Source organism: Oryx dammah, unplaced genomic scaffold, assembly GCF_014754425.2.
Source record: "Oryx dammah isolate SB20612 unplaced genomic scaffold, SCBI_Odam_1.1 HiC_scaffold_1, whole genome shotgun sequence".
Taxonomy (NCBI): Eukaryota; Metazoa; Chordata; class Mammalia; order Artiodactyla; family Bovidae; genus Oryx; species Oryx dammah.
This window is the reverse complement of record NW_024070185.1, coordinates 61,552,178-61,575,974: the sequence shown is the minus strand read 5'-3', so window position 1 is coordinate 61,575,974 and position 23,797 is coordinate 61,552,178. Positions and strand designations below refer to the sequence as shown.

At 42.8% G+C, this 23,797-nt stretch overlaps 2 protein-coding genes across 5 annotated transcripts in view; both read right to left on the bottom strand.

The window, feature by feature from the left end:
• The window catches only part of TMOD1 (tropomodulin 1), an 88,806-nt gene extending 85,680 nt beyond the window's left edge, over positions 1–3,126 (bottom strand). Inside the window, exon 1 of one of the 2 annotated variants that reach the window (XM_040238618.1) lies at positions 2,980–3,126. The gene's annotated coding sequence lies outside the window, so the exon portion shown is untranslated. The remainder of the gene's footprint in view (positions 1–2,979) is intronic. The other variant, XM_040238629.1, reaches the window with a different exon arrangement.
• A 7,867-nt stretch (positions 3,127–10,993) lies between these two features.
• TDRD7 (tudor domain containing 7) overlaps positions 10,994–23,797 on the bottom strand; it is a 97,473-nt gene continuing 84,669 nt past the window's right edge. For all 3 annotated transcript variants that reach the window (XM_040226935.1, XM_040227009.1, XM_040227067.1), the window contains 5 exons: positions 23,188–23,322; positions 20,712–20,822; positions 18,049–18,551; positions 13,522–13,682; positions 10,994–11,480 (listed from right to left, as the gene is read on the bottom strand). In XM_040226935.1, the coding sequence (XP_040082869.1) occupies positions 11,260–11,480; positions 13,522–13,682; positions 18,049–18,551; positions 20,712–20,822; positions 23,188–23,322 (1,131 nt within the window). In that variant the 3' untranslated portion in view covers positions 10,994–11,259. The remainder of the gene's footprint in view (positions 11,481–13,521; positions 13,683–18,048; positions 18,552–20,711; positions 20,823–23,187; positions 23,323–23,797) is intronic.

Below are 23,797 nucleotides of genomic sequence, written 5' to 3'. Positions count from 1 at the left end.
ATAGCTCCTAGTGGCCAAATAATTGATCACTTGGTGTTCTGGCTTTAAGCGAAAAGTGAAATGGCCTCTTTAGAAATGTTGGCAGCCTGGCTGGCCCATTAGTACGACCGAAAAATCAAAACATTGCCTGGAAAAGGCCATTACGACTGGGCTCAGCAGGAGTCATCAATAGATGATGTCATTTCAGGAATAAGCCAGCCAAGGTCACAAGGCCTCTGGCAGCATCAAACGACCCTTCATGGCCCATCACTACCCCCCTTCACAGATACTAAAGTCTCCCAAGGGGACACCAGGTTTGAGTCAGGACTGGCTTCATTTTATCCTTTCTGCACTCAGCCTGAATCTAGAGGAATGCGATGTTTGAGAGCCTGTGACATTCAGCAGGTGGTGAAGGAAGGCCCTCAGCCTCCTATGCACAGTCCCTCAGACGCTCTCCTCTCCCTCTTCCCCTCTCCGGGGTCTGGGGTCTGGCTCAGCCTCTTCTCACACTCAGCTCCTACCACCTTCTCCTCCAAGCTTTTAGAAGATCTGCGGGCTCTGTCTCCACATCCTCAGCTCCCATTAGCTTCTTCCTCCTCTCGCCAGCATTAACAGCGTCGCAGGTACCAAGCACAGGACCAGGGGCTTCCCCTGCATCGTTCCCCCGACACCAATCCCCACAGAAACTCCTGTGAAATGGGTGCTCTTATTATCCCCATTGTATGGAGAAGGAAATGGGCTCAGACAGATTGGGCCACTGGCTTCAGTAAAGCAGTGGCAGATCCCGTTTTTGAACCCTCAGCAATGCCCTGGCCAAAGTCATCCACGATGCCTGCCAATCATGGTGGCCCTTTCCCAGCCCTCATCTCTGCACCAACTGGCACTGCCAATCTCTCTCCTCTCTTGGCTCTTGGGAGTCAGTTTCGCCTTGCTCTTTCCTTCCTCTTCACAGAGTGAGTTCCCCTGAATTTTATCCCTGGCACTTCACTTTTCTCATGACAGAAAATCTTCCGAGGGAAACTCTGAATCCAGTGGAGATATCATGCCCACTTGCTCAAGGTCACTCTAAGTCAGTGGCAGGCAGGGTGTCCTAACATCCAGGTCAGCCTGTTACTCATAGCTGCCACTACCTACTCCTAGTTGTACTTTTTGCTGAGCAGCAGGAAGCAGCCCAACCCCAGAGAAGGGAGAAAGTGTGAGACCCTGATAAGGTGGGGCAGAGGCTATTTTTAGACAACACAGGCTTTCCACTTAAACTCAGGAGTCAACATCTTCTAAATCGTGGATCTGCAAGGCTGGTTCATTAAATAGAATTAACACATCAGAGTGACAGCACTCTTTGCTCTGTCTCTGCCTACTTGATGTGTTGCTGCAATTGAGGAGAACCTTACTATTTGTCTCCATTTCTTCTTCATTCTATCTGTGAGGCTTTAAGATGGCTTTAGAAAAAAAAAAAAAAAAAAAAGATCCAAAGTAAAGGAGAAACAAAAACGAAACTTCCAGATGAGGGTGCTGTTGTCTGAGTAAGAGAAAGTCCTAAACAATAGCAGACCAAAGAAGGGGGAGCATTGGTGGGGTGCTCGGGGATCCCCAAGACCTGCCTGAGCAGCAAGTGTCAGAAAAGAGTGAGAATGGCTGGTGGAGACTGTCTGGCATGCCCAGTAGTGTGTGACCTTGAGCAGGGGGCTCTGCATCCCTTCCCCAGAAACAAAATGGTTGTCATCACTGGGGGTAAAATGGGAGGTTTCCAGGTGCCGCCGCGGAGTGCCTAGAACCTGGGTTAGGGTCTGGTTTTGTGATTCGGACAAGGAAAAGCTTAGGCCAGGTCCTCTCCAAGGGTCTGAGAGGGCCAAGGTCAAGGCCAGAAGAGATGGGGAGGGGGAGGAGGTGTGTGTAGGGCTCCGAGGCAGCATCATAAGCTTCATATAGATGTGAAAACAGAGGGCAGAGAGCAGCGGGACTGGAGCCTCTAGCCCTGCCCGGTTCACTGGATCTGTAGCTGTTTGACTCACAAGCTCCTTTGCGAAGGTGATGGCTGCCACCCAGCAGAGATGCCCATAACTACCGTGGAGCGTGCGTCCTGGGTGTATATAGCCCAGCTTTCCGAGGGTTCTACTAGGTCTAGTATAAGATCCGAGTCAGAGGGAGCGGCAGAGCCACCGGTCTCCGCAGCCCCTCGGGATGTGCGCGTCTGCGCCCCCCAGGGTCCCAGGCCTGGAGCTGGTGAACAGGTGGGGGAGAACCGGCGGTCAAGAGCGCGCCCTACTGCTTTCGGCCCAGCCACCAGCTCCAGCGCGGAACCAAACCCTGCCCCCACAAATGGGGAAATCGAGGCCCAGAGAGGGAGGAGGCTTATCGAGTCCACCCAGTGGGTTGACGATACCCGGGGCGGGGGTGGGGGGACTTCTGCCTTCAGGCTCTCCCCCTCTTCTTTCCGCCTCCGAGCGACAGGCGAGTTACCGTGGGGCTTTAAACCTTGTCTTTTCCCGCAGTTTGGGAAACTTTTCCTGCCGCAACCAGGAGCAGCGCGAGCCCAAGTACCAAGTCCACCTGAGCGCGTAGGCGCCCCACTCCCACCTGCACAGCCTCGGTAGCCGGACCCAGGCTGCGCCTGAGTGCCGGCTCGGCTGCACCTGCACCCGCTGAGCGCCCGGGGCGCCACGCGCTGGCCCCGCCATGACCCCAGTCCTCCGGGGCTCCCAGGTCCTTCTACCATTTACAGATGCGGCGCCAGGGTCCAGAGAGAAGGGCGCCCTAGCCGGGGCCACGCGCGCCGAGTGGAGGGGACGCGAGCGCCCAGGTCCGGACCCAGACACCCGACTCCCCAGCCCCAGAGGCAACCCCAGGCGGCGGCTATTTATAGAGGGAGCCACGCTCAGTCCCTCTTGGCGGCTGCGGCGGCGACAGCTGAATATTTTGCCCAGATATGGCTGGGGCCCCGGCGCGGGGGCAGGGAACCCCGTGAGCACGGGGGGGACCCCTGGCCAGTAGGACGCTTACCGAGCCGTGGAGCCGCGGGGGCCGGCGGACGGACGCAGGCGGCGGTTGGGCGAGCGCAGGCGGCCGGCGGACGGGCGCGGGCGAGCGGAGCGCGGGGCTGGACGAGCTCCCGGGCGGCCGTGAGCGGGCGGGCGCTGTGGGCTCCGGGGGTAGGAGCCAGGGGCGGGCCCGGCTCTGCGTTGTCACCGCGCCCCGCCCCACCCGCCCGGCTCTCCCTCCTTACCTCTTCCTCCACTCGGGGGCGCCGGGGCGCAGCGCACAGTCCCCCGCAGGGTAGGGACGTCCGCTGGGGAAGCGCGGGGCAAGGGCTCCAGCCGTCCGGAAGATGGGCTTCTTGACCAAGTGGGTGCACGTCACCTCCTGTCTTCGTCTCGGTTTCCCCACTTGTATCAAGTAGTTGTCTACTAAAAGGTGGGCGGATTTCATTTCTGCTGGGTCTAAGACGTAAGAATCGGTAGGTCCTCGGATGGAGCAAAGCCAGCCAAGCGGTTGCCACACCTTTACCTGCTTTAATTGAAGCAAAGACCCATCCCCGTCTCATCAGCAACCCAGCTGTCTTGTTTGAGCCCAAGCTTTAGTCACGAACAATTTTTGAACACGTAGTTCCATCAGAGGCACATGGTTAAAATAACCACCACCCAAAAAAGCCCCACCTGTTCTTTCTTCCAGTTTTTTTTAGATGTAATTGACATACAGCACTGTATCTTTAAGGTGTACAGCATGATGGTTTGATTTATAAACATAATAAATTTATTATCACAAGTTTAGTGAACATCCATCATCTCACATAGATATAAAAGAAAAAAATTTTTCTTGTAATGAGAAATCAGGATTTACTCTTAAAAAGTTTCATGTGTTAAGTATATTTATCCTGTACATTTTATCCTTAGTACGTATCTTACAACTGGAAGTTTGTACCTTTTGACTGCTCATCCAAGCCCTGCTCCCAAAACAAAAAATGTGATCTTTTTTTCCTAGAGTTTGTTTTTGATGTATAATTGACTTACAACATAATTCCTTTTTGGACAACATAGGGGTTAGATATTTCTATATATTTCAAACTGATCACAAGTCCAGTGATAATGTCACCATACAAAGACATTACATAGTTACTAAATTCCCCACGTTGTACATTTCCATACTTTGCTCATTTATTTTGCAGCTGGAAGCTTGTACTTCCTAATCTCTCTCATCTATTTCTCTCCTCCCTCTATCCTGCTCCTCTCTGGCAACCACCTGTTTGTTCTCTGTCTATAACTCTGTTCCTGTTTTATATTTGTTCGTTTCGCTTTTTTAGATTTCACGTATAAGTGAAATCAATAAAGTATTTGTCTCAGTTATTTTGCTTAGCACAATACCCTCTAAATCCATTCATGTTGTTGCAGATGGTAAGATTTCATTCTTTTTAATGGCTGAGTAATGTTCTATTGTGTGTACGTGTGTATATATATATATATACACCACATCTTCTTTATCCATTCATCTATTGATGGGCACTTAGGTTGCTTCTGTATCTTGGCTAGGGGTGCATGTATCTTTTCAAATTAGTGTTTTTATTTTCTTTGTATAAATCCCCAGAGGGAATTTGCTGGGTTGTATAGTAGTTCTTTTAATTTTTTTGAGGAACCTCTACCATTTTCCATAGTAGTTGCATTAATTTACATTGCTACTAACACTGTACTAGGCATCCCTTTTCTCCACATCCTCAACAACACTTATTTCTTGTCTTTTTGAAAATAACCATTCTGACATGTATTAGAACTCACTGAGGTTTTGATTTGTATTTCGCTGATTAGTAATGTTGAACATCTTTTTATATGCTTATTGGTCATCTATATGTCTTCCTTGGAAAAACACTTATTCAGATTTTCTGCCCATTTTAAAAATTGGATTAAAAAAATGTTCATTGTATGAGTTCTTTGTATATTTTGGGTTTAGTTCAGTTCAGTCGCTCAGTCGTGTCTGACTCTTTGCGACCCCATGAACCGCAGCACACCAGGCCTCCATCACCAACTCCCAGAGTTATCCAAACTCATGTCCATTGAGTTGGTGATGCGATCTAACCATCTCATCCCCTGTCATCCCCTTCTCCTCCTGCCTTCAATCTTCTCAACATCAGGGTCTTTTCAAATGAGACAGCTCTTCGCATCAGATGGCCAAAACACTGGAGTTTCAGCTTCAACATCAGTCCTTCCAATGAACACCCAGGACTGATTTCCTTTAGGATGGACTGATTGGATCTCCTTGCAGTCCAAGGGACTCTCAAGAGTCTTCTCCAACACCACAGTTCAAAAGCATCAATTCTTCAGCACTCAGCTTTCTTTATAGTCCAACTCTCACATCCATAGATGACTACTGGAAAAACCATAGCCTTGACTAGATGGACCTTTGTTGGCAAAGTAATGTCTCTGCTTTTTAATATGCTGTCTAGGTTGGTCATAACTTTCCTTCCAAGGAGTAAGCCTCTTTTAATTTCATGGCTGCAATCACCATCTGCAGTGATTTTGGAGCCCCCCAAAATGAAGTCAGCTACTGTTTCCCCATCTATTTGCGGTGAAGTGATGGGACCGGATGCCATGATCTTAGTTTTCTGAATGTTGAGCTTTAAGCCAACTTTTTCACTCTCCTCTTTCACTTTCATCAAGAGGCTCTTTAGTTCCTCTTCGCTTTCTGCTATAAAGGTGGAGTCACCTGCATATCTGAGGTTATTGATATTTCTCCTGGCAATCTTGATTCCAGCTTGTACTTCCTCCAGCCCATCGTTTCTCATGATGTACTCTGCATATAAATTAAATAAGCAGGGTGACAATATACAGCGTTGACGTACTCCTTTTCCTATTTGGAACAAGTCTGTTGTTCCATGTCCAGTTCTAACTGTTGCTTCCTGACCTATATAGGTTTCTCAAGAGGCAGGTCAGGTGGTCTGGTATTCCCATCTCTTTCAGAGTTTTCCACAGTTCATTGTGATCCACACAGTCAAAGGCTTTGGCATAGTCAATCAAGCAGAAATAGATGTTTTTCTGTAACTCTGTTGCTTTTTCCATGATCCATCGGATGTTGGCAATTTGATCTCTGGTTCCTCTGTCTTTTCTAAAACCAGCTTGAACATCTGGAAGTTCATAGTTTACGTATTGCTGAAGCCTGGCTTGGAGAATTTTGAGCATTACTTTACCAGTGTGTGAGATGAGTGCAACTGTGCAGTAGTTTGAGCATTCTTTGGCATTGCCTTTCTTTGGGATTGGAATGAAAACTGACCTTTTCCAGTCCTGTGGCTACCGCTGAGTTTTCCAAATTTGCTGACATATTGAGTGCAGCACTTTCACAGCATCATCTTTCAGGATTTGAAAGAGCTCAACTGGAATTCCATCACCTCCACTTTGTTTGTAGTGATGCTTCCTAAGGCCCACTTGACTTCCAGGATGTCTGGCTCTAGGTGAGTGATCACACCATCCTGATTATCTGGGTCATGAAGATCTTTTTGGTATAGTTCTTCTGTGTATTCTTGCCACCTCTTCTTAATATCTTCTGCTTCTGTTAGGTCCATACCATTTCTGTCCTTTATTGAGCCCATTTTTGCATGACATGTTCCCTTGATATCTCTAACTTTCTTAAAGAGATCTCTAGTCTTTCCTATTCTATTGCTTTCCTCTGTTGCTTTGCACTGATTGCTGAGGAAGGCTTTCTTATCTCTCCTTGCTAGTCTTTGGAACTCTGCATTCAAATGGGTATATCTTTCCTTTCCTCTTTGCTTTTCACTTCTCTTTTTTTCACAGCTATTTGTAAGGCCTCCTCAACCCACAATTGCATATATCATTTGCAAATATTTTCTCCCATTCAGTAAGTGGCCTTTTGTTTTGTTGATGAATTTCCTTTACTGGGAAAAAACTTTTTAGTTTTGATGCTGGAATCAAGATTGCCGGAAGAAATATCAATAACCTCAGATATGCAGATGACACCACCCTTATGGCAGAAAGTGAAGAGGAACTAAAAAGCCTCTTGATGAAAGTGAAAGTGGAGAGTGAAAAAGTTGGCTTAAAGCTCAACATTCAAAAAACGAAGATCGTGATATCTGGTCCCGTCACTTCATGGGAAATAGATGGGGAAACAGTGGAAACAGTGTCAGACTTTATTTTGGGGGGCTCCAAAGTCACTGCTGATGGTGACTGCAGCCATAAAATTAAAAGACGCTTACTCCTTGGAAGAAAAGTTATGACCAACCTAGATAGCATGTTGAAAAGCAGAGACATTACTTTGCCAACAAAGGTCCATCTAGTCAAGGCTATGGTTTTTCCAGTGGTCATGTATGGATGTGAGAGTTGGACTGTGAAGAAAGCTGAGCGCCGAAGAATTGATGCTTTTGAACTGTGGTGTTGGAGAACGACTTTTGAGAGTCCCTTGCACTGCAAGATCAGCCCTGGGATTTCTTTGGAAGGAATGATGCTAAAGCTGAAACTCCAGTACTTTGCCCACCTCATGCGAAGAGTTGACTCATTGGAAAAGACTCTGATACTGGGAGGGATTAGGGGCAGGAGAAGGGGACGACAGAGGATGAGATGGCTGGATGGCATCACTGACCCGATGGACCCGAGTCTGAGTGAACTCTGGGAGTTTGCGATGGACAGGGAGGCCTGGCGTGCTGCGATTCATGGGGTTGCAAAGAGTCGGACACGACTGAGCGACTGAACTGAGTCCCATTTGTTTGTTTTTACTTTTGTGTTCAAAGCCTTAGCTTCTTAAAACCCAAATGTGTTTTCCAGAACAAACCATTTAAACAAAAACTTAAAGTGTTTTAATTTTAAACATGGCTCATAAAAAGGAGTTTGTGTAGATGGAATGTATCTTTGGATTATCATTGGAAAGTTTCTGGTGGGGTAGAGGCTGTTAATATAAACTTTTTAATATTGGTGTACAGATCACTAATGAGAAACACCTTTGAACACTCTTGCTTCCACGAAATGTATTCCTACATTGCAAAACCCTCTAGGCTATAAGAAAATACTCTTGTCAAGGGGCACTACCCTATATTTTTAAACAGTGCAATGCTTTAATATTTCAGATTTAAAATTTTAAATCCTTTTGTTGTGGAACCAAACATTTGAGAAAAGGGCATGCAATGTAAGTGTGCTGGTTCAAATTTTTATTTTTCTCGGCTGCACTGGGTCTTCGTGGCTTCACGGAGGCTTTCTCTAGTTGCAGTGGGCAGGGGCGACTCTAGTTGGGGTGTGTGGGCTTCTCCTTGCCTGGTTTCTCTTGCTGTGGTGCACAGGCTCTACAGTGGGCAGGCTTCAGTAGTTGCGGCACACGGGTTTAGTTGCCCCATGGCATGCGGGATCTTTCCAGACCAGGGATCACACCCATTTCCCCTGCATTGGCAGGTGGATTCTTAACCACAGACCACAAAGAAAGCCCCAAATTTTTATTATTCAAACACTTGTTGCAGGCAACACTACCAGCAAAAGTCAACCTGTGCTCTTCTGGGTCACAACGCCCTCCTAAAATTCCCACTTTCTCTACTCGTGTGGTAATCACTCCCTTACTTGCCTCTTTCCCCCCCAGTTTATATTCAATGGCTCAACTCTGTGTTTTAACATTAATCCGTGTTGGTTCACATGACTGTAGTTTGTTTACTCTCATTGCTGCAGAGGTTTCCATTGGATGAATGTATCAGTTTTTAAAAAGATCCATTTTACTATTAATGGACATGTAGGTTATTTCTTGGTTTTAGATATTACAGATGTTTAGCTGTGAACTTTCTTTACCAGCATCTCCCTGCACAAGTGCACACATCTTCAACACACTTGGAATTAACAGAAATAGAAACATTTTCCCCATTCCGGCACTTGAGCAGTGGTATCTCATTGAGGTTTGAATTTGCATTTCCCTGTGTCCTATGGGTTGCGCATCTTTCAAGTTTATGGCCCAGCTGGAGTTCCTCTTTTGTGAAGTGTTTGTTCAGATGTATTGCCCATTTTGCTTCTGGATAATTTATTGAATATATGTAATCTATTTTTCTTGTGTGTATGTGTATGTATATATCCTCCAATCTGTGCTTTGCCTTTTCACCTTCATAATAATGTGTTCAATGCACAGATGTTCTTCATTTTAATGTTGTCTAGTACAGTTGACCCTTGAACAACACAGGTTTGACCGTGCAAGCCCATATACAGATGGACTTTCTTCAACAGAAAATACTATAATACTGCACCATCTCTGGACAGTTGAACCTGAAGATGTGGAACAACAGACATGGAGGAACCACATATATGAGGACGTCCAACTGTGAAGTTACACAGGAATTTTCCACAGCAGGGAGGGTTGGCACCAGTAAACGCCCTCCCCTCAGCATGTTCAAGGGTCAATCTTTTCCTTTACTGTTAGCACTTTGTGCATCCAGTTTAAGGTATCCCTTCTGCTCCTGGATTATAAAGGTAGTTTCCTGTGTTATCTTCCTACAGTAGCCTTTCACTTTCAGGCTTTCACTCTACCTGGAATTGACTTTTGAATATGGTATGAGGTAGGGGGCAAGTCTCATTTGTCTGTCACACTGTTTCAGCACTAGATTAACTTTTCAGTTATATCAACAATTAATTGTTTTATTTTAAAAAGTAACAGAAACATTCCTAAAGTTAGTGAAGTAGTAGAAACCACCTATTTCTTACCTGTAGACAATTGAAGATATTTGTGGGTTTTTCTTTGGTTGATGTTAGGGAAAGAAACCATTATTTTAAAAAAAGTTTATACTACTTTATTTTACTTAAGTATTTATGTATTGGAATGTTTTTATCATAGTGATTATTTAAATCACTGGGATAATCATTCCTGAATTTTGAATCATTTTAATTATAAATGCTAAATGTAAATTTCAAAAAGCTAGAAAGATAATTTCAACACATTTTACATGAAAAATTTAAAACATCTGGTACTTTCTTTCTGGGATAATCCCACAAATAAAAATAAGCAAATGAATTTAAGAATTTTTATCTCTGGCCCTGAAATCCGTTCTATATTTCTAATTATTTATGCATATCTTCACACAGAGGTCAACTAGCCTAAACTCAGTATATGTTCAAAATCAAAATTTTAAGCTTCCCAGTCAAACTGAACTCACCATCCTAGAATTCACAAGAGCCACTTGGGTGCATCTTTTCCCAACTCACATTGTTACCTGGAACTCAACAACTGTAGGAATATTTATAACACAGGGGTCATCAGATACTACATTTCAAGGCTCACTGGCCCCATCCCCCACACATACCCACTAGAACCAGTTATCAAATATCTACCAGGATATGACTGGACAGATGACTAAGATCCCTCCTTCCCTCCCTCAAGGTGCTCACAATCTATTGGAGTGATTGGTGCAGACAACTATTGATATGGAAGCTCAGGGAGGTCTGGGCACTATGAGAGGCAGAGTTGGAAGTGCAATGCAGCAGGAGGGGAATCAGGGAGTGGAACCAGATAAGCCTGGGAAGTCAGGGAGGATACCGACAGACAAGGATGGTGGAGACAAAATGAGTTGCAGGCTGAGGGAAGGCAGCAGTGGTGGTCTGGAGGGGAGGAAGACTTATTTTAGAACATCAGCAGTTCTGGATAAGCATGCATGGGGTTTGGGAACCAGATGAAGGTTCACTGGGACTGGTGCAGGGAGAAGCAGTGGATAGTGAGGTTGGGCAGGGAGATAGTAGAAGGCCTGGGTTCTCGGTCCACACTCTCTGGGCAATGAGAAGTTACTTGAGATTTGGGGTGATCTGGGGTGAGGGATGTGCTGGTTTGCCTGGGCTGTTCCTCCAGCAGCCCCACTAGTAGTAATGCTGATGTGCTGAAGACTTGGGAGAGACTTCACATGGTGTGGTGACCACCTGCTTTGGGACCCACAACTAGACTAGGGCAGGGTTAAACCATGAAATTCTCAAGCTAACTGGAGAAGAACTGAGCACAACAAGGAAGAAAACATGAACAGGAAAGGGAAAGGGGTCTTTAAGATCATAAAGCCGAGAAAATTATAAGATAATCAGTTTTTGTATTGATAAACATTTTAATTCTAATATTATAGTAGTAATTCAAGTGCAATTCTCTTTGAAAGTCAACTCCGTTAAGACAAAACTTGTTAAATATCTTTCATCAAACATAAGCTTAAAAAAAAAAATAAGCATATTCTTTTCAACTTCCCACAGCAGTCAAAGCCATGTAGCAGAGGTAATTTTTTTTTAAAAGCCTACTACATTTTTGTTATTGCTAAAAGATCTGAATTAGTTGTCAAGGTCTCAGAATCAGTGATTAATTGACCTTTGAAAGCTCTACCAGATACTCTGACATAAAATCATGAATCCAGATATCGGTGTCTGGCAACGATGTGTCCACTAAATAGACCACTACTTTCCGGTCCCAAGGGTTAGTGTTTTCTATAACTGTCTGCACCAGTGCCACCAGAGGTTTCTTCTCCACATGATTTCGAAACACCATCGAAGCCTCCTCAGACCACTGGTTACACTTCACTCCTAAGAGAAAGACATGAATTTGAAGATCAGTGAAGGGTCAAAAGAGCCTTTCTTTGATCTGTTATAATGGAAAACTATTTAGTCAGTTGCAAAGTAGCTTAAGCATACCAGGTTAGACTTGCCTAACTGAAAACAGAGGTGCCAAGCAGTCTCAAAATAGTTTTGCTTACAGTTTTTCTATTCCGAATGGGGTTACTCCTGTAAACCTTCAATTACAGACACAAATTTCATTTGAATGTTATAAAATGAAGTTATAATAAAGACTGCCCATTTTCCTTAAGTATATGTAGATAACAGACTGATGATGAGAAAAATATCAATACCAATGACATTTCTCTTAGTCACATATTTTTTTCTGATGAACCAGATAGAGTTAAAAAAAAAAGAAGACGAATCAATACACTTTCAGTGTTTAAAGTCACATACATCATCATGGTAAAAGCACTGAATGAAAGTCTAGAGATTCAGTTACTATGTCTAGCCCTTCCTCTATGCAATGGTATGATCTTAGGGAAACCAGCTAATCCTTCAGGCCTCAGTTTACTTCTCACAAAATAAAGTGGTTGGACCAGATGAATTTAAAATCTCATGCATATCTATTAATAAACCTCATGACTTTTAAACTTGAGAGCTCAAGTTAAAGAATTCTGAATTAGGTTTTAAAACAAAACTGAGACAAGAATTATGTATTTTTCAAGAAATACTATTAAGCCAATAAAAATTAAGTTCACTTATGCTAGATTAGATAAACTATAAATTATGCCCCATAGTGATGAAGGTATGGGAGTTTCATATATAATTTTAAAGACCTATCAGTGAGTGGGCTAACCTCTTGGATTATTAAGAACTTCTGATGAGGGAAGCCTAGAATAGTCTGTAAACCACTGCTTAAGTGATGGTAACAGAGCCTAAACCTCCCAGCATGGTTCGAATTCAGTGACAACAAGTGGGTGTAGAGTCCCCTGCACAAGCAGCACCAGTGACTGTGACCACGAAGCCGGGGGTGGGGATGACGGTGCCATGCACCCCTCACTCACAGAGACATGCTCACTGGAAGGTCTGACTGTCATGTTTAACAACAGGTGTTGACAGCAAAACCTGAACATTAAAAAGGGAAAATGAAAAATGTAACCATTAGTTATTTAGAACCTTGAGTTCAGAGCAGATCAACGGTAGCCATGCCATGCATAAGATGCCAGTTTTGGCTCACATCTGCCTACCATGAGAGTTTCATTTGAAGTCTAGGAGGAGACAAAGAAACTGGCAAATAAGACCATCTCTGTCTATCTATCCCTATCTCTTTAATAAAAGCTGTCAATAAGAATTTATATACACAATTGCTCTCATTTCTGAGATCAAGTTAGTTCTGCCACTACTAAGTATATGGGGCGAGTGGGGGGCAGAGTGAGGGTGGCACATGTGGTCATCACTACCCCCCTACTCCCAGCGCAGCAGGACACACAGCCCAGATGCTTGGAGATGTCGGCACCCCTCAGCCCTCTTGACCTCCACACCCTCTGCTAATGCTGCCAGCTGTCTGGGTAGAGCTTCAGCTAGGCACCCATGTTAACTGCTGGTAGAGGGCACATGGAGGGGCCACCGACACCTGCACTGCTTTCATAGAAGATAAAACGAATCTCATCAGATACTATCATAAAGAAGTACCACTCTATGCCTATTAGTTTAGCTCCTCAGATTTTATGAGAGTCAATGGGCTGGTGTGAATGTGCTAAAATCACACACTTCTGTGCTGTTAGCTGCAATGCAAATATTGGCCATGAAAATGGTCATATTCTGCAAGCCAGGAATGTTTTGTAATTGTGAAAGTCCATTTTGTAAATGCATTATAATTTATGCAATAAATTATGAAATATTAATCATGCAATGTTCTCCTGTTGGTTGTTTCATTGTTTCCATTTGTTTACTTTGGCTAGTATATGTAGCTGTGGGCTTTTTCTTAACTCTACAGTAAAAGCATAAACAACCCAAATGTTCAACAATCCACTGGAAAACAATGATGTTCAGACTCCCCAGAACTTACCTGCTAATTGAGCAGTGACTGCTTGGAACGGCAGCTTGCGGAACATGTCTGCCAGGGGCTGCACTTTTCTCATGTTGACTAATTCATGCTTGCCATAGTCCAGCTCGTACACAGACACCAGTCCATTGGTCAGGATTCCTTTTAAAAGCACCCTGTGCCACCTAGATGTGCATTGGATTAAAAGAGAAGAAAAACAAAGTCAATACTTGCTTTAAGGGGGCAACATTTTTTTTATGAAAAGAGAAATTAATAAAAAGGTTGTTCATCAAAATATAAAACTGTATTGTTACAGAAGTTTTTAGGAGACTGCTTCTTCTTTTTCCAGAGGTTACTATCCTCTGTTTTGCCACTGGCTCATTTGATGGAATTTGTTCACGCAATACCCTTTTATAAGCCTCATGGAGCTGATAAAGGAGAATCACCTCTAAGCAGGAGGAAAAGAGTGGCATGGAGGACGACCAGGAAAAGGCTAATGGATCCCTTCACTCCGATGGGGAGACAGGAGACGGCCACACGTTTGGAACAAGGTCCATGGGTGGTGGGCTTTCCAGGTGGCTCAGTGGTAGAGAACCCACCTGCCAGTACAGGAGACACTGGAGACGCAGGTTCAATCCCTGGATAGGGAAGATCCCCTGGAGGAGGAAATGGCAACTCACTCCAGTATTCTTGCTGGAAACATCCCATGCACAGACGAGTCTGGTGGGCTACAGTTCATAGGTTGCAGAGTCGGACGCAACTTAGTGATGCCATGTGTGAAAGATAGAAAGAGGAAAGCAAGCCAGGGCTGGCTGAGGACACGCAGGAGGGAAAAAAAAAACAAAAAACAAAAAACATAGAAGACCGTGCAGGGCAGGGTGAAGCAGTGAGGTGGCTACCGTGCAGCTGGAAAGTGGAGTGTGGAGGAATGGAAGAGACCGTCAGACTGGGAAGCCAGGCTGGGAAAAGAGGACAAGAAGTTTTGACCACTGATTGATCATTTTAATTTTGCCAAGTAAGGAATTACAAACCTGAGATAACATGAAACACAAAATTTAATCCACCTAAAATAAAGAACCTATAAAGGATAGGAGAGCACAGTGTGTGTGGGGGTGGGGGGAGGGAGGAAGAAGAGTATGATTTCAGGCCTCAAGTTCAAGATGTGAGAAAGAAATTCACATGAATATACGTTCCTCCTCTGGACCTACATCATCTCAATCAAAATGAGAAAAACCTAGACTTCAAAGTTTAGGTATGAAGGACCATTTTAAAGTCCTATGTCTTGATTACATGATTAAAGAGTATTAAAACTTCACTCGCTTAGTCGTGTCTGACTCTGCAACCCCGTGGACTGTAGCCCATCAGGCTTCTTTGTCCATGGGATTCTCCAGGCAGGAATACTGGAGTGGGTTGCCATTTCCTTCTCCAATTATACCAAGAAAAGGATGACTGTCAATAATGTCTATAATGAAAGTGTCTCTGCTCCCGAAAGGTGTGGTTCAGGCTCTGCCTTGGGCAGCAGACCCAGCCACCCCCTGAAACAAGATCGTCAGCCACAAGCCCAGTGGAGCAGCAGCCTCATCACTGCAACACACGCTGGGCGGGGGCTGGCTGGAGCAGCAGATTCTCCAGCCAGGGCACACTGGGCGAAAACAGGTACAGGAACCCACACACAGATGCTGTAGCATGAACGCCAGAAGAAAGCTACAGAGACTACTTCAAACATTCTATGTGATTGAGTTTCTGGGATGAACTCCAGAAGCCTTCAGATAAGCCCAAAGTGCAGCAAGCAATAATCCACGAACCACAGAAACAATAGGGACACAAAAAGGTATCATAAAAAGTACATGAGCTTTGGGGGCCAAACAGACCTGAGCTGGTGTCCCATCTGGGCCATTTTTCCATCATGTCACTCTGGGCTCTTCATTTAACCTCTCTGCGCCTCAGTCACCTCATGCGTAATGTTTAGTTTTAATTTACTTGAAGAAATAATAAATTTTAAGTACCTAACACATTCATTTGGCATATAACAGGCACTTGGCAAATGGTAGCCATTATCGTAAGTATTATTCAAATGAAGATAAGCTGGGCAAATAAGACTTAGATTAATCTGAAGAGAAATTTCCACTTGTAGAAATGACAGTTTGGTGCAGGCTGCTAATTTGTGTAAGTATAAAAGGAGATGAAAACATTTGGCTTCCACCAATATCACTGTCTTTAAGCTGTACCAGGCAAATGACTGACAGTGGTCTGTGCTTTCAGTCTATAAAGAGGTACAGAGCAGTGAGGAGAGAACCATCAGAAAAACCTACATGTTGCATTTCTATTTAGCTTTCAACTTTCAAAACTGACAGCTTAAAAAAGGCTTCAGTTTTGACTACATTACCAATTTTAGTACAAGGCTGCATGTGGATCACCTGGAGAGTTTACTTAAAACAGATTCTGGGGTTCCACTGTCAGAGACTCTGACTCAGCAGTCCAGGGGTGAGGAAGGGGAGCCTGCAGTTTTAATAAGTTGTCTAGGTTATTCTTATATTGTGGTAACTGTGGAAACCACTGTAATTGAAAGTATACGTGAAATTCCTAAGTCTTAACTTGCCAGAGCTGAGAGCAAAGTTTAATAAATAGTCCTTGGGTTGTAAGCAAGATAGAAGCTCTAAGCACTTTAAATGGATTCAGTTTGTAAAGTTTCAAAAAATATTAGACAATCTCTTCCTACAGATAAGGCATCCCTTGGTAATCTAAGACAAGTTAACTGATCTAACCCAAGAGTCCTGACTCAGCAGAGCTGTCAGACCCATGGAGGTGTCGGGGTGGAGTCTGAAGTCCTGAATATAGTCTCCAGTGTTTGGGTTCTCTTCACAGAACCCTTTGCTCCAGTGGGACCTACTCACCACTAGTCACCATTAATCTGCTCCTCAGATAAGAGTTAGCATCAGTTTAGCTTTAACTGTGATTAAACTATCCAACAGCAATTCTGAAGGGTAAATTTATACTATGTTCCTGTATTGAAACCCATTTATGCTTATGACTATAAATAACATGACATAGTCAAAATATTTTTTTTAAGATGAAAAGCTGTGACATATAACTTGAATGCTTTTCAGAATGAGACTATTATACTTTTCAATTTTGAGTTAAAATTTTTTTTCCTCCCACAAAAATAACAAAATTCTATAAATGCCTATGGTTAAGGTATTTATCATAAGAATGAATGAAAGTACTTTCTAGAAAAAATAAGCAGTTGATCTTTTTTAAACTGAGTTTAGGGGTATGTGCCTGTGTGTATGCTGGGTCAGGAAGGGTAGGGGGAGAGACAGTTCTCTGTGTGGATCCAAATGTGCAAACATGAGAAAATAGACTGAAAGTGTTAAACAAAGCCTCACTGTCCAATGGCTAAGAAAGAAAGTGAAGTCACTCAGTCGTGTCCGACTCTGTGCGACCCCATGGACTGTAGCCTACCAGGGTCCTTCGTCCATGGGATTTTCCAGGCAAGGATACTGGGATGGGTTCCCATTTCCTTCTCCAGGAGATCTTTCCAACCCAGGGACTGAACCTGGGTCTCCCACTTTGTAGGTAGACCCTTTACCGTCTGAGCCACCAGGGAAATACAACGGCTAAAGAGCAGTGAAATATGCATTGCTGTACCTTATAAAGGTGGCAAAAGCTCTCTAGGAAGCAACCAACTGCCTATATCAAAAATCCTGTAATCTTTAAACAAGGGATTTCTCTTCTAGGAATCTATCCCATAAATAATCAGAGAGTTGAACAAAGATTTCAGTTCAACATTATTTACAACAGTGAAAAGTCTGGGAGGAAAAAAAACCTATAAAAAAGAAAATGGTAAGTAAATTGTGATTTCTCTTTATGATAGAATATTTAGCCATTAAAAATGTTTATGAAGAAATGGTATCCCATGAAAAACGGTTCACAGAATTATATTAAAGTGAAAAAAGTAGGTATGAAATTACATGTAGTAATATACTGATTGTAGAAATACGTATACGAGAAAAACCTAGAAGAAATACATAAGTAGTTTAACAGGGGTTATGCTGGTTGGCTGATCTTGTTTTCTTATACTTTTTTGGATTTTCTAAATTTTCTCCAGTAAATATCTTATTTTTAAAATTTAAGTCATCCATAAAAAACATTTTTTCCTAAATAGTAAATATAAATACTAAATATTTTTTCTCACAGGAAAGTAAAAAAATGTTTAAACCTTCACTTCTGATATAATTAGGTTTTAACAGGAATATGATCATTCAATTTTCAGGTAAATGACATCATTTTGAATATTAAAAAATTACATAATTCACTGGTCTTGTTTCACATTCAGAATACCCATTTGTGTAATTCCAAATGGCACTACAAATGCTTGCCTGGAAAATCCCATGGAGTGAGGAGCCTGGTGGGCTGCAGTCCACGGGATCCCAAAGAGTCGGGCATGAATGGGAAACTAACACAAGTCCCCCTGCAGGGATTAAGGACTCTTGGTATCATTCTACAAATTTTTCTTAGGAGGAGAATAAAAGGCTCTGTCTAAGGACCTACTTATTTTCCACTTTGGCAGCATACACTTGGTCTTTCTCCACTGCCACATGGCGCTCCTCAGACACACTGTAATAGAGAATCATCTCTTCCATCAGAACTTCCAGCTTGTGTATCTCTTGCCATGGCTGGATGACAAAGTAGCCGGGGTGACAGGCCACAGGCACATACACATCCATGTGTTCCCCTGGCTTGGATAAGTGGACAGGAGGTGGCAGTTCCTTTGTAAAGAAAGAGCTGGGGTGGTTGACCACAGACTTCTTGAGGACATCCGTGAGGCTCTTTCTGAAATTCTCTCCAGTGCTGCCCAAAATGGGGGTGTTTGCACTTTTGGTGTTGGGGGAGCTGGCTCCACTGGATATGGCACTCAGAAACACATCCTTCTGATGTTTCCATAAGTCTGCGTTTGTAATCTGGCGATTGATACTGCGGTGAGGATCGGGGAAGTTCTTGGGGGTGAATAAATAAATATGTGCGATACCTCTGGTTTCATCCACTTTTGTAACCTTTGGAAAACACAAAACACCAATTTAAGAAATCCAAGTTCATGCTGGATTCCTAGAGGTCATTATGTTAACTTTAAATATTAAAAAACAGTACTCTGCAAAAAACCCAACTTGCTAAAAATCAGTTTATTTAAGGTCAGATGAGTTGTCTATCACAGCTGGAGCAAAGAATAAGCTTGTAGGTCCAAGCAGTCTAGAAACCAGTAGCACCTTGTAGAAACGAAAAATTTACTAACCTCTAAAAACTGAAAATACCTAAGACTTACTAAAGGTCTGAGTCCGATTACTATGACTAATTTTAAAAATTAACGATATATTAAAACACTCCAAGTAGAAAGAACATCATGGTGAATCCCCATGTGCTCATCATCCAACTGCAACAATAAAAACAACACAAACAGCAAAACATCCTATAAGCATTCTGCTTAGTGCTGGTGCACCCTCAGACACGGAGGGGAAGGAAAAAGCTTTGCCTTTCACCATATCTTTTGGGACCCTGGGTCCAAATTCCTTATTTGGTCCTAATATCTGTTCTCACCCCTCTTCTTCTTCCCTAGTAACATAAGAGGAGAGGGGCCTTGGGAGAAAAAGAGGAAGAAAGCTCCATTGAATAGGCCAAAATTAGTCACCATTTTGCACCTTTTGCCCAGGAGACCTCCGACGACCTGTCTACATTCTTCTGTTGGCAGTGGGAGAGTCTGTACAGAAGCCCCACACGCTGGTAACTGGGACTAGGCTGCTGTGTGCCCCCGAGGGCTGGGTGTCTGTTAATTCTTCTCACCAGCTCCTCTGGTTTATCTTAGGAACAAAAATGAGATACTTCTATCTTTTATCAAACTGGGCTAAGAAATGAAAGGCAGGAACACAGACATGAAGACAAGGAAACACCAACATGGCAATCCTTCTAAAGTCATTTACTTTAAAAGTTTTCCTTGTAGCAAGAGGAGTCAATTTAAATTCATCTTTTGGAAGGTTAATGAAGTACTGACTGTTAATTCATTTTGATATTAATGGTACAGAAACACTATTTCAACCATCAACCTCTAAAAACATTTTTATTGACCGATACCCTGGCTTTAGGAGCTGAAAATGTAGCTGAGAAAACAATATTCGTGTGGCAACTGAAGAATACAAAATGGTGCATAACTGTGTGACTGTCCATGATAAGCCCTAGAGGAGAATGAAGACAGGAAAATCAGTGTGGGCTAGAATAACTGAAATCTCATGAAGAGATTTCTCAAGGACATTTCACTGTTAACTGTTACATGCTTGTATAAAATTATAACACTATTTATATTACTTAAAATAGAGAAATACTATCTTACATTTCTTTTTTTTTAATGTTATATTTCCATTCTCGGAAATATGAACAGTGTTTTTGATATAAAGATTGAAGAGTGTGAAAAAGAAACACACGAAAGAAAGCAGTTTATACAAGTTTTAGGAAAAGAGACAAAAAACCAAGATTATAAGCAAAATTTGTTTATAATTCATTTTACTTTAGGAAAAAAAAAGACACACAGGACTTACTTAAATGGCCTTTAGAAACATTTATCAAGAAATATATGGTCCAGGGCTTCCCTGGTGGTCCCATGATTAAGAATCCACCTTGTAATGCAAGGGACATCAATTCAATCCCTGGTATGGGAAGATCCCACGTGTTGTAGAGCAACTACGTTCACGTGCCTCAACTACTGAGCCAGTGCACTAGAGTCCTTGCTCCGCAACAAGAAAGTAGCCCCTGTTCTCCACAACTACAGAAAAGCTCGTGCAGCATGAAGACCCAACACAGCCAAAAAAAATAAACATAAATAAATAAATCTTAAAGAAAAAAGAGACAGAGAGACTGTGGTCCTCTGTTGGGTACTCAATTCCTTATCATGGAGCAAATTAAGAGCTGAAAACTATCTGCTACTTTATTAATAATCAAAAAATTATATAAAAGGTTTAAACATAATACTGCAGATACAGGATAAATTCTTAAATAAAAATTAAACCATGAAATGTCTCATAGCTACACATGTAATCAATCTCCTAACTACAAAAGTGTGTCAGATGTGAAAGCATCAATTTACAGAAAGATAAAATTCTTTCACAAAAACCAAATGAGTCCTTTTGGCTGACAAGCTCCCATTTATCAAGACCATTAAGATAACTAACCTTAATGCTACAGTCTGAGCAATTCAAAACAGAATCTCTTAGCCAAAGCACAGCATCAGGGGTCCACATGCCAATAGATTGTGGAAGATCTGCTAAACAGCACTTGATAGCCTGAAAATAAAACACAATGGAAAAGAGGGCACACCATCTTAAAACAGGTACTTAAGAGTAACGTCAATATTATTTTCATACAAGTCAAATGTTACCAAGATAGAAAGCAAGCAACAGCTAATAGTGACAATCACAGCTCTTGGGCTGGAGCGTCTGTGTTCCTATTTATATTACTACCATTCTGTGAGCCAGGGTTATAAAGGCATGGTACGGACTTCTCACCCTACAATACAATACTACAATACTGGCAGGCTAGTGTTGCCATCTGATTTCACAGATGGTGAAAAAGACTCAGACATACTAACCTGTGTAAGTGAGGTCACAAAGTCATGAAGACAAGATTAGGACTTATATTGAAGTCCTTCCTCTAAGTCCAACTTAAAAAAAAAAATTAAGTGTCATTTGGAGGAAACCTGACTCACTGTAGAACTCTTTGTGGAGATTTACTGCTGAATAAAGCATTTCTAGAGTACCCCAGGCACTCGTGCTCACTTTTTTGAAGGAGGGCTTCCCTTGTGGCTCAGCTGGTAAAGAATCCACCTGCAATGTGGGAGACCTAGGTTCTATCCCTGGGTTGGGAAGATTCCCCTGGAGAAGGGAAAAGCTACCCACTCCAGTATTCTGGCCTGGAGAATTCCATGGCCTATAGCCCACAGGGTCGCAAAGAGTCGGACAAGACTGAGCCACTTTCACTTTTGAACGAGGTTGTTATGAGAATTAAGAAGGCTAAGAAAAACTGAAACCTGTTGATACCTAAAAGCCTCATTTTCCCTGATGCTTTCTACCTCCCACCATCACTGCACAAGCTTCTGGAGAATGTCTACCTCAGGTAGGAAAAGATAAACCCAGGGACTCCCTCCAGTCTCATGGGAGCCTTTGAATTGATGGAGGCAATTTTGTGAAGGAGATCAAATTTACTTCCAGGATTCTTACATTCCTCCTTTCCTCTCTGAGCCCCACCCTCACTGTCACACCTCTCTTCACCCTTGAGGGCCCCCAGTCTCCCACTGTGCCCCTTGGATGAGGCTCCTTTCTGTGTGGGGCAGTCACTGAGAGCAGACGCTACCTGGTGGGCATGAGGGAGTGAGGCAGGCCAGCTGGGGCCTGGGCACTGGAGAGCTTGCACCCTCCCCTACAGAGAACAGCACTCCCAAGCTCCCTTAGAGTGCTGTCCTGTAAAAGGGACTGCTCAGTAGAGTCACATTTTCTAGCTTCAGAAGATAGAAGCAAACGACTAACTCACATTTTAAAACACTATACAAGCCAACAGCTCAGATCCAATATTCATGGGTCAGCCTTGGCCAAAGGTCATCCATTTGCTACTCTCAACTTCTTAGGGAGATGCCGTTAGCCAGAGGCTTGGCCTAGCTGGTTATAAAGGTTCTCCCAACTTCACAATTATCAAATAACAAATCCAGTACGGTTAACAGAAAAACTTACAGTGGCTTTTACCAAGAACGTACACTTTGGATAACCTTCAGACACTCAGAAGCAGTAGGACAGATCCCTCTTCCCCTCCAGCCCCGGGAAGCTTTTCTAGGTAAGGCTGACCCTGGATGGGTGTTCTAACAAAGGGTACAGAGGTCAGAGGTGTTCAAACTTCTTATCACCTGGATTTCTATCAAGAGAGGAATGATAGACTATAGTTAATTTTTTCACTGAAATCTATGGAAGTGAAGTGAAGGTTGCTCGGTAATGTCTGACCCTTTGCGACCCTGTGGACTATACAGTCCATGGAATTCTCCAGGCCAGAATACTTCTCCAGGGAATCTTCCCAACCCAGGGATAAAACCCAGGTATCCTGCATTGCAGGTGGATTCTTTACCAGCAGAGCCACAAGGGAAGCCCAAGAATACTGGAGTGAATATCCTATCCCTTCTCCAGTGGATCTTCCCAACCCAGGAATCGAACCAGGGTCTCCCACATTGCAGGCTGATTCTTTATCAACTGAGCTATCAGGCAAGCCCCCGAAATCTATGCGGAAAGGGTTAAATATAAACATATCCAAGACAGGTTACTTAATTAAGAACTCTGGAAGTAAATATCGACATATAATATCCTGAAACTGTGTAGAAGCCAGCACAGTCATCTAATTATTAAAATAGAATCGCTAACTGGAGAATATAGCCTGATGACTCAACATGCTTGAAAAAACATTTATCAAACAACATTCTCTAAGTCTGACTGGCCGCCTTGTCTAAGCAAAATTTTACATCTGAAATCCAGTCAGCCACTCCACATTTGGATTATTTCCAGTTTTGCTGTAAGCTCAATCATTATCAAAACTTGAGAGAGCATCTCACAATGTGATTATGAATGCGTTCAAATTCCCTCCAGTTAGTCTCCCAGGGTGTACATACAGTACCTGAGGTGGCACTGAGATCATTTCTTGGAGAAACCGAGGGGGGATTTCCCTGAGCTCGGACACTTTCACAGACGTCACAGTGCCAGCGTCCAGGAACTGAACGTCAAGGGCCCGGCTGCTGTGCACATTTGTGATCTGTGAGGAGACAAATGTTGGCTGATTTATTAGCATATCCAATAGGCCAAAATGGTTCTGTTCAATTTCATTCCATACTACTCTAAAATGCATTATAAAAAACAACAAAGACTATATGCTGGTTAAATTTACTCTTATTTTAAAATGTACTTGTTTCCCGAATAGATATTCTTTTACAGTAGAATTGACATCTTGCTGTTAATTCATAAATATAGTAATAATTACTATGTTTGCAACTCTAGGACACCAATGATTATAAAAACAATTTGGTATATCATTATATGATGTTGAGTATAAGATGCAGTTCTCCAAAATATTAGCACATGAGGGACAGAAAAACTACTGTGTCTCAGTAATTAGGAAATTAATAGAATTCAGAGACAGAATTTCACTTGTAGTAGGTAAATACTATATATTTTTAAAACATATTTTGCTATTTTGTAGCCTAGTCAGAAAGCCCAATGATAATTTGTAT